General features: G+C 31.3%; 1 protein-coding gene across 5 annotated transcripts in view; it reads right to left on the bottom strand.

The window, feature by feature from the left end:
* The window catches only part of LOC111697723 (F-actin-monooxygenase mical1), a 38,740-nt gene that overhangs the window by 9,826 nt on the left and 17,073 nt on the right, over positions 1–11,841 (bottom strand). For all 5 annotated transcript variants that reach the window (XR_002764367.1, XR_002764368.1, XR_002764369.1 and 2 more), the window contains exons 20-28: positions 10,479–10,556; positions 9,941–10,047; positions 8,741–8,835; positions 7,386–7,507; positions 5,149–5,200; positions 4,438–4,517; positions 3,325–3,450; positions 1,179–1,279; positions 179–237 (exon numbers count right to left, since the gene is read on the bottom strand). Coding sequence is in view for 2 of the 5 variants with exons in the window: in XM_023467819.1 (XP_023323587.1) it covers positions 179–237; positions 1,179–1,279; positions 3,325–3,450; positions 4,438–4,517; positions 5,149–5,200; positions 7,386–7,507; positions 8,741–8,835; positions 9,941–10,047; positions 10,479–10,556 (820 nt within the window). In the remaining 3 variants the exon portion in view is untranslated. The remainder of the gene's footprint in view (positions 1–178; positions 238–1,178; positions 1,280–3,324; positions 3,451–4,437; positions 4,518–5,148; positions 5,201–7,385; positions 7,508–8,740; positions 8,836–9,940; positions 10,048–10,478; positions 10,557–11,841) is intronic.

Here is an 11,841-nt window from a genome sequence, read left to right as displayed (position 1 = left end):
AATAAGCGAATATAATCCCTTTAGTTTGACAAAAAATGATGTAAATCAACACTAAAAACAATAATGGCAGACTTTCTTTCAGTTTTATCAGAACATTTAGTAGTATTTCTTTTTTTATGAGAAAATATTGCTGAAAACGGGGCTCTCATCAAATTATCATACAATTAGTAATTTTAACCTGAGGAATATGAATCCTCCGATTTTTTTTGCTTTTTCTCCGCATCTTCAATAATGGACCTGATGAATAAAATAGTAAAATTTTCAATAATGGACCTGATGAAAACAATATGTAAAATCTTCAATAATGGACCTGATGAATAAAATATGTAAAATCTTCAATAATGGACGTGATGAATACAATATGAAAAACCTTCAATAATGGACCTGATGAATAAAATATGTAAAATCATCAATAATGGACCTGATGAATACAATATGTAAAATCTTCAATTATGGACCTGATGAATACAATATGTAAAATCTTCAATAATGGACCTGATGAATAAAATATGTAAAATCTTCAATAATGGACCTGATGAATAAAATATGTAAAATCTTCAATAATGGACCTGATGAATAAAATATGTAAAATCTTCAATAATGGACCTGATGAATAAAATATGTAAAATCTAAAATAATGGACTTGATGAATAAAATATGTAAAATGTTCAATAATGGACCTGATGAATACAATTTGTAAAAAAAATACAAAAAAAATAACTTCAGTCTTAATCTCAAAAAAGTTGGGCAAGATTTGTTGGCGATTTTGTTTGTTTTGGTTGAATTAATATTTGAATTAACTATTTTAAATCACAAAAATGTACACCCTTAGTTAAAATGTACGCATTTTCTTAAAAGGATAACTTTTAGAAAGATAAAAAGTATTGAGGATATCAAGATCAATGCTTGATTTCAATCTTTTTAATGTAGAAATTAATTTAATCTTTACTCGATAATCAGTGAAGTGCAAACCAAGAGCCAATCAGAAGCCATGGAATTTTGCCTTTAACCGTTGAGAGAACAGAATAATCCAAAATTAAGAGATAAGCAGATTCTGCAGAGAATTCATAAGTTTCCACTATGGATATCGAGATCAAACAAATTGGAATCATGTGTATTCAATACAAAAGTTTTCAGCTTAGTTTTAAAAATCTTATTATTTTAGTATCAAGGACGACCTTTCTGTAGATTCCACTGCTTTAAGTTTCCCCAGATGGAATTTATCCTGATCCGCTGATATTCTTAATATTTCACTTTTATCCACTCTCCCTTTTACTTCCTGAAAACATATAAAAGTCGATTATTTATAGACAATTCTTTGATTTGTTTTTATAATTATTTTGCAAATAAAATGGTATACGGAATTTCCAATTTTATTATTTAGTTCTAAAAATTATATATCCCCATGACTTTAATGCAAAATTTTAATCGATCTTGTTTGATTCATTTTGACATGGGCAATTGGCTTATTGTTTTTTTAGTTTCATTTTATCTTTCAATCTGTTGAAAACGAGCAAAAAAACTCAATAAATAAGTCTAAAGAGTATGTTTACTCCAGATTTATCAGATTCAAGAATATGTTTACTCTTTTTGTATTGTTTTGTATGAGATTTAAGAACACTTTTTTTCTGAGTTGATGAGATTCAGGAATATTTTAGTTTGATAGAAGAATATTTCTACTTCAGGGTTATGAAATTCGAATCGTTTTGGTTGATATCTTAACTATTTGAATAAAAGTTTGGGATTTTTTTGTAAAAGCAATCTTTTGGGTCATATACAGGGTTACCCACAAAGGATGAGACTTCATAGACAATTGTACAGAATTTTGTAAGTCAGTTTTGTTGCATTTAGGGTTCCTTGTAGGCCAAAACTGGCATATTTTTTGTGCTCAATCAGCTATTAAATCATCACATATACTCAATTGAATGAAGAATTCAAAAATCAGGCTTCAAATCGTCACATTTTTTGAATTTTGGGTCGTCTTTACAGTCTCATCCTTAGTGAGTAACCCAGTATATTTGAAGGATCAACGATTCTAAGATGTTAACCCCCATGAGGCTTATGGCTCCCTGCCGTCCCCAGCCATAAGCCACATCATTTTCTCCTTCCATGCCACATATTTTTTTGTCTTCCGACAGCCATGATCCACAACCGTATGGTCTTTCATGCCACAGCATTTGAGTCTTCAGACAGTTATTAGGTTTTTAAATAACAAACTTAGGGCATTGAAATTGCAATTTTTTAAAATCCTGTCTCATTACATGAAAGATTATGCCTGTAAGAAATTTTAGAAGTTTATTAAAGATCAATGAATTGTGTGTTCAGTTTATAAACTGCTTTACACTTACAAAGAAGATTTACATCATTTTACGCACTGTAGGCATCGAGACAAATTGTTTGGGGTAGTCTAAAGAATAAGAAAAGATGAGAAAATCACAATTTTTACTGTTGCCACAAAAAAATATCTACTTTGCAATTTTCTCGTTAAATAGTGAAAATTTTTGGTTATGGACGCCCTTTGAACTTTAAGAGTATGTTATGGTGCACATTTTTATTGTTCATAATGTTTTCAAAAATAAGCCATTTTTTAAAAATCACAATGCCAATACACTAAGTTTATAATTTAAAAAACGCAATAAGTGCCGGAAGACTCTAATGCTGTGGCATGGAAGAACGTACGGTTGTGGCTCATGGCTGCCGGAAGAGAAAAAAGCTAATATGTGGCATGGAAGGGAAAAATGTTGTGGCTTATGGCCCTCCTCCCATCCCCCGTCACCCCAAAAAAATTATGATTCAATACTACAATTGGATCTCAGTAATTACATTATATCGACCAATTAAATAACATTTGACACACTTTGTAGTGTTTAAACAAACATTTTTGTTCAAATACAAAAAAATCGAACTTCCAAAAGGCAATTCTAAATAATGAATGAGTTCTTCAAAATTTTAAACAGATAGCTAATGATTTCTCGCATATTTGTAAATCCCTAAAATTAGATTTATTCGGCTTTTTATTTCAATCGTTCTTTGATCGTTTAGCACAAAAGCTATATCTTGTATAAAAGTTTGTCGGAATAAATCGTTAGTTCACTAAAAACAATCTTTTAAAAAAAAACTTTGTTCCATAAAATCATTTGTTCAGTTAAAAAAACAAACAATAGTGTTCACGTCCGTCAATCGATCATTTTTTGCCTGAACGAAATTATCATTCGCAAAAATTTTTCTTCGTTCGTTCACAGCAATACCCTTCTCGACATACCATTGGACAATGGACATTGGACAAAAGGCTTTCAATATTCTGAATAATATGTTAATGAGGACCTGAAACTGTCTTGAATAAGTATTAAGAGTTAGAACAACCTCCTTCTCAAGTACTTCAATATTCTGCTGGCGACGAGCCTGGATAGCTTCAGTGTTCTGGAGAAAGCTCTCGAGATTACTCCAATCCTAATAAATATTTAGTTTACTCTAGTGATAACCATAATACTCTGCAATAGGAAGACGACTTTCAGAATCAAGTTTTATAGCTTTAAAAAGTCTAATAAACATACAAAGCACAGCATTTGTGCAGTGTAAACAGACCAATTTCACTAATTTACTGATTTAAAAAGTGCCTTGTAAAACTATTTGCTTTGTAACATCATCAAATATACTTAAGTATTCCTATTCCACAGTTGTCTGGTTATTACTCTAATTAAATTGGCTGGAGATGCCTGTGATATCTCAAAACTTGGTTGCAATCTAAGGTTGCAAGCTCTCAAGCTAAAATCAATGAGAACTTTGCCAATTACTTATCAAACCTCAAAGCAAAATAAGTGTTCTATAGATCTAAATTATTCATGTTCAGGACTACAAAAAAAATAAAAGGAAGTTTTTGAGGTAAACTCAAAGCTTAAGGTGTTGCGACACTTCAAAGTCGACCCAATCTTGAAAACTGAAGGATCTATGAGGGCAGCATTTCATGTATTGTTCATCCAAGGTCAAAAAGTAGAAATATTGCTATCTTAACGTTCTGAATAGGTCTTTTGCTCGACAACAAGCTTTTTAGTGATAAATAAATATATTTCCCTTTTAAACGCACAGAGAAAAAGGAAGAACTTATTTACATATCCTAGGACGATTCTCACGGACAGCTGTAGTACATTTGAATTTCCGAGCCGGGTCAAACTTTCCGGTCCCAGTTTGTACTGTTTCGCCCGGACATTGGGTAAAAAAAGCAGAAACTCAGTAGGAATAGCTGGTGCAGCAAGGTTGACGTGTTCAGACTTTAGTCTAAATTTACTTTTACTAAAGGGTCAGAGGTATGAGTTCTAAATATAGATTTTGCCTGTATATATACAAATTATACTTTACTTCTAAATGTATTGCAAGATTTAAAAAACTAGAAAATATTGATTGTTTGTAAAAATCAAATATCATATGAATGATGAAAACCTGAATGTTCAGAGACCAAGTGTGAAAAAGGTCAGCCTCAGCTGACCTGACAGCCTCCAGAGCCTTCACATAATTCAAAACTAAAAAATTAAATTTTTTTTTTCAAATATAGTTGTATACTAGGTTGGATGCCCAGCTTCGCTGGAAACCATATTCTCCTTGGAAAAAATAAACCCATTAGACTTGGATCTTATAAAACAAGCTAGGAACATTCTCGAGGTTCTTTGGAGATCCTTAATCAAAATTTGAGACAAATCGGTCAGTGGTTAAAAAAAGACATACTATAACACATACTAAGACTCTAGATTCTAGAGACTAGATAATTTATATAGATAAATCCAAATCTAGAAAAGGAAATGATTACTCGCTACAAACTCTAGCTTTCTCATCCTTATGTTTGCAACCTGATGGCTTCAAAGCTATCGAGATTAGAAAATAACAGTATGAAATGATTAGTTCCGATAACCTACAGTGAGACCCACAAAACTGTGGAGTATGAGGACGATATTATTTCTGTACTTGATGTCGTTTTATATTTAATGTTTTACCAAGTAGCTTGAAAATCAATATTGAACTATTTATAATATAATCATTACGTGATTCGGACAGTCGTCTTCCACAATGTTATGCGTCTCACTGTACATTCCAAATGTTTTTTCTCCTAAATTTTCAAAATTTACAAATTGTGTGAATCAACAATAAAGATTATACCTGATTTATTTAACAATTGAACCTCCTGGTTTTGCAGTTTAAACTGAGACACCTGAAAAATAATAATTCACAGTCCAATGCCCTGCCCCTGCCCCCTTTGTTAAATAATAGTTTGAAGAAATATTTTAATCTAATTTTTAAGTTATAAGATATGGGCTTTCTCGCTTCTCCGTTGATATAATTACTTAATATCATATTTGTTTCCATTATTGGTCATCTTTCTTTTTAATGTTTTGTTTTCAAACAGTTGGGGAACTCTAAAACTTGAAACCGACCATAAGGTGCTGATAGTCGGTTTATGCCTTATAGAAACCGACCATTGGTGCTAATGGTCGGTTAATGCCTTATAGAAACCAACCATTGGTGCTAATGGTCGGTTTATGCTTTATACAAACCGACATTGGTGGTAATGGTCGGTTTCTGTCTTATAGAAACCGACTATTAGGTGGTAATGGTTGGTTTCTGCCTTATAGAAACCAACCATTATGGGCAATGGTGTGTTTTTGCCTTATAGAAACTGAACATTACGGCCTTTTCGTTGGAGAGTCTAAACGTTTCAGTAGAGACCCCAGATTTTCATAGGAGACCCCTAACTTTTCATCTGTGGGGCTTCAATAAAAATCATGGAGTCTGCTATGAAAATCTGGGGGTTTCTTATGAAAATATTTCTTCAATGAAAATATTTGGGTCTCCGATAATAATCAGGGAGTCTCCAATGAAAATTTGGAGTCTCCAAAGAAAATCTGGGGGTATCCATTGAAAATTTGGGGGTCTCCAATGAAAATTTTGGGTTTCTCCAAAAAATATCTGGGGTCTCTTTCGATATATAAGTACAACCCTTATTATTTTTGCCGTATTTGGGGGTGTCATAAAACTTGATATTTCATCTAAAACGACTCTGACAGGCAGTTTCTGCGAAAGGCGGACAAAATTTTAGATTAAAAGGAGAAAAAACAAACATGCAATTCTCCGTACTTTATGAAACAAATGATGAAACTAATTAAATGTGCAAAATTGTTAACAGTGATATCTCAGAATTGTGCCTGATGTTATATGATCAGCCCATAGTTTCTCCAAATATTCAGGTTGATTTATCCGGCCCAACCTTCCAAAGAATGCCGTTTATATTTTGGTTTTGCAAGTTTAAGGGGTTAACTGCTAAAGCGAAAGTTTAGTATCAGGCCTCCAGGCAAAACTGGGCCCTCAAGCTAGTCTATATCTATATATATATATATATATAAAGTAGTAATCTCTGATTGTCTGTTTAGATGTCCGATCATAACACATGGACCAGATTGCCTCAAATTTTACCCTGATCAGAGAGCAAAGGAATTGAGTACCACTATTGAACCCACTATCAGTCCTTGGGCTTCACCATTAATTACAGTTAAAAAGAAGGATGGAAGGACGAGGTGGGTGATGGTCTCAGGCTTTAAATGCCAGCACAGTGAAGGACACTTATACGTTGAAGAGATAGAGAGAGACAGAGAGAGAGAGAGAGTGCAGTACCGTCAAGTTTATGACAACATCGAGACAAGACCAGCCAGTCGCGTGTTGCAAAAATGTTCGGATTTTCAACTTCAGCGGCCTGCAATGACAATTTGGGAGTCTCCGACGAAAATCTGGGGACTCCAATGAAAAGTTTGGGTCTCCAACAAAAATCTGGTGTGCCCGAGTAAAAGATTGAGGTCTCCAATCAAATCTGGGGGTCTCCAATAAAAATATGGGGGGCTCCAATGAACTTTCGAGGTTTCCATTATATATCTGTGGGTGTCCCATAAAATTCTGTGGGCCCCTAAAGTTCTGGGAGTCTCCTATGAAAATCTGGGGTCTCCAACGATAACCTAGGGTCTTCAATATAAATCTGGGGGTCTCCAATGAAAATCTTGGGGTCTCCAATGATAATCTGGGGATCTCCATTGAAAGACTATAAGGCAGAAACCGAGCATTAACCCCCTCATGATCGATTTCAAGGGCGAGAACATGTTACAGAACAAATACATCCCCTTTACAGAAGACCTCCCACCCTGGTAGTAAATATTCGTTAAATTTTCTATTTACTCCCCCCCTCCCTTCACTTAACGAAGAGAGTTAGATTGGAAGATCCACTCGGAAATACTTTTTCCCAATACTTAACTTTTCCTTTGAAGAAAAAAACTATTCTAAAAAAGGAACACACTAATCTGTTACGGAGGCAAGCAGACTCAAACATTTTGCAGATTGATCATTGATCCCACCTTGTCTTCCAGTTCAGGATCAACAGATTTCTCAGTTTTCCCGAGCTTCAAGAGTATCTTCTCCTTCAGGTGGAAACTTTTCCTTCTCAATGACTGTTTTATTTTTCTTCCTCCCTCCCTACCTGAAAATTTAATTTAAAGGGACTGTAAGCATATTTTCAAATGACCCTTCATGCAAAGATGGCAATGCACGCGATTTATAAAGGTAACCTTAAAACCTTTAACTCAACACTTGTATGAAATAGATATCAACGTTCATAATTTTGAAAACGGACTATTTTCAATCGTGGTTTCTCTAAAAGGGACTTGCGCATTTCCACTTTTTTTCTACATAATACATATAAGATTTATCACAATTAAACACTTTTAAACATAAAAAACAGAAAACCTTCCACATTATTGATCAGATAAAGGTTTAATAGGTACAGTTGTAATTCAGGAATTGTCACCTTTCCATGTATAGGATCACTTGAAATTTGCTAACATTCCCTTTAACAGAGGGTCACTCAAATGATTCTTGGAAGCAAGGTACGTGTACCAAGCAAATAGATTTTAGTACAATAGATGGCAACGTCGAATTTGTACACTCTCAGTGCAGCTGTATTCTTACGTCACAAGTGTGTCAGATAAAAGTATTAATAATAATGATAATTTTAGAATAAAATGCTTATCTTAGACTAAAATAAGTGTTCTTATGTGTTCTTCATTTTCTGTTTTTACATTTTTTTTATTCAATCTTGGAAAACATGTCAACTAATTTCAGAAAATTTTGTTTTCTTTGTTATATTTGACACTTGTGACGTCGTGTGTAATTGGTCTATTTCTCTGTTGCCACCTATTGTACTTGACAATCTATTTGGTACCAAGAAGTATGAAAGTTCAGTACCAACTTATAGATCTTATTTAACTTTGATAGCAATCTTATGACAAGATTCGCATAAAAAGCGGAAAATAATTTAGTGGTACCCCTGACACGCTGCATATTCTGAGAGCAAAGCTCAAAGACGACCTTTAACTAATCTGTGTCCGAATTTAATGAATTTGAGCCGCGTCTTAAATCCACTAAAAACCTGCTTAAATTGAGCGCCGTCTTAAATCTTGGAACATTGAATACAATTCTAATTTGAACCAACCATATTTAAGCAGCGACTGAAATTTAAGCCGCGGCTGAAATTCTTTAAATTCGGCCTCTGGATTAACTATCATGTTACACTGTGGTTACATTTTAAAAGTGAACCATTAATTAAAAACCAAATTATGTTCATATAATTTTTTTAGATGAATATAAAAATACTGTTCATTTTGATGAAATACACTTGTTCCAGTGTGTACTGTAATTTTGTGATTGAGTTTACCTGGGTTTGGTTTAGTAGATTTGTATCTATGAAGAAGGTTAGAATAAGCCAAGTTTGCAAAATATCCTTTCGACAAATATTTTTCTTCAAGATACCTAAAACATTGTTTTTATTCAAATTACTTTTAAGTATAATTATTATCATTATTATCATTATTATTATCATGATTTAATATCAAGGGCGTGTAAACGGCGGGTTTAACTATGACTTTTAACAATAATAAAAACCTGGGCAACGTTGGGTACAACAGATATATATATATGTATATATATATATATATATATATGTGTATATATATATATATATATATGTTAGAAACTCTTTCTCAAATTTTCATGGTGGTTAAAAATTATTTATTTATTTTATCAAAGTAAGGTTTATTAAGTTGAATCATGTCATGACAATATCTAAAAGATTAATCTTAGGCCCGGTTTCGACTTCAGCGGCGCGGCCAGACTTTTTACAGTACACTACCTATTATAGGTAGTGTACTACTATAGTACACTTTTTACAGTACACTACCTATTATAGGTAGTGTACTACTATAGTACACTTTTTACAGTACACTACCTATTATAGGTAGTGTACTATTATAGTACACTTTTTACAGTATACTTTCTATTATAGGTAGTGTACTAGTACACTTTTTACAGTACACTACCTATTATAGGTAATGTTTTATTAAAGTACACTTTTTACAGTATACTATCTATTATAGGTAGTGTACTATTATAGTACACTTTTTACAGTACACTATCTATTATAGGTTGTGTACTATTATAGTACACTTTTTACAGTACACTACCTATTATAGTTAATGTACTATTATAGTACACTTTTTTCAGCACACTACCTATTATAGGTAGTTTACTATTATAGTACACTTTTTACAGTACATTACCTATTATAGGTAATGTATTATTTTAGTACACTTTTTATTGTACACTATCTAATATAGGTAGTGTAATATTATAGTACACTTTTTACAGTACACTACCTATTATGGGTAGTGTACTATTAAAGTACACTTTTTACAGTACACTACCTATTATAGGTAATGTACTATTATAATACAATTTTTACAGTACACTATCTATTATAGGTTGTGTACTATTATAGTACACTTTTTACAGTACACTACCTATTATAGGTAGTGTACTATTATAGTACAATTAATTAAATGGTGAATGAAAATCCAACCTTATCTCCTCCTTGTTATCAGTTTGATAAAGGGAAATTATTCTCTGCTTATCCTCATCTTCTGATACTGGCAGAAAATATCTAGACCGTGGGTTCAGCTGGTACTTCTAAGCAATCAATCAATCAATCAAACATTGAAAAATAAATAAATCATTAATAAATAGATAAATAATTGATTAAAAATCAATCAATCATTAATAAATAGATCAATGAATCAATCATTTATCAATAATTCAATCAATAATCAATAAATCAATTAATCAATCAATTAATTGGTTAATCAATCATTAATAAAGAAGGTAATGAACAATAAATCAATCAATGATCAAAAAATCAATGATGATCAATAAATCATTCAGTCATCAATAAATTAATCAATCATCATTAAATAAAGCAATCAATCAATAAATCAATCAATCATCAATAAATCAATCAGTTAAACAATAACATTTTAAAAAAAAAATTCTTATTGAAAAGACTTGTAAACAATAAAATTATTATTTTTACGAAGACTGAATTTCAAATGAATAAAAAATACCTTGATATTTTTACTTAGCTCTGTAGGATTCTTTAGCTTTGTGAGAACTTTATATAATTCCTCTCTCTCCTCTAAAACCTAAAGTAAATCACACGTTAAACTAAGTAAATTGAACGTTAAACTATAGTAAGTTACACGTTAAACTATAGTAAATTACACGTTAAACTAAGTAAATTACACGTTAAACTAAGTAAATTACACGTTAAACTAAGTAAATTACACGTTAAACTAAGTAAATTACACGTTAAACTATAGTAAATTACACGTTAAACTAAGTAAATAACACGTTAAACTAAGTAAATTACACGTTAAACTAAGTAAATAACACGTTAAACTAAGTAAATTACACGCTAAACTAAGTAAATTACACGTTAAACTTAAGTAAATTATACGTTAAACTAAAGTAAATTGCATGTTAAACTTTAGTAAATTACACGTTAAACTATAGTAAATTGCACGTAAAACTTAAGTAAATTACACGTTAAACTTAAGTAAATTATAGGTTAAACTATAGTAAATTGCACGTTAAACTTAAGTAAATTACACGTTAAACTTAAGTAAATTACACGTTAAACTATAGTAAATCACACGTTAAACTATAGTAAATTACACGTTAGATTAAGTAAATTACAAGTTAAACTAAGTAAATTACACGTTAAACTAAGTAAATCACACGTTAAACTAAGTAAATTACACGTTAAACTAAGTAAATTACACGTTAAACTAAGTAAATTACACGTTAAACTATAGTAAATTGCACGTTAAACCTAAGTAAGTTGCACGTTAAACTTAAGTAAATTGCACGTTAAACTAAGGTAAATTACACGTTAAACTAAAGTAAATTGCATGTTAAACTTAAGTAAATTACACGTTGAACTATAGTAAATTGCACGTTAAACTAAGGTAAATTACACGTTAAACTATAGTAAATTGCATGTTAAACTTAAGTAAATTACACGTTAAACTATAGTAAATTACACGTTAAACTATAGTAAATTGCACGTTAAACTTAAGTAAATTACAAGTTAAGTTATAGTAAATTGCACGTTAAACTAAAGTAAATTGCACATTAAACTAAAGTAAATTGCACGTTAAACTATAGTAAATTGCACGTGAAACTAAAGTAAATTACACGTTAAAATAAAGTAAATTGCACGTTAAACTTAAGTAAATTGCACGAGAACTTGAAATCTTATTTTCAATCATAACTTCTTAACTTCTTAATGAACAGCTATGAGAAGAATTTAAAATTTCTAATATGTATATGTATATCTAATATATATTTATATCTAATATGTATATGTATATCTAATATGTATATGTATATCTAATATTGTGTAATTGAATTTCTGATATGTAAGCA

Source organism: Eurytemora carolleeae, unplaced genomic scaffold (assembly GCF_000591075.1).
Source record: "Eurytemora carolleeae unplaced genomic scaffold, Eaff_2.0 scaffold4, whole genome shotgun sequence".
NCBI classification, from domain to species: domain Eukaryota; kingdom Metazoa; phylum Arthropoda; class Copepoda; order Calanoida; family Temoridae; genus Eurytemora; species Eurytemora carolleeae.
This window is presented reverse-complemented; position numbering and strand designations above follow the sequence as displayed.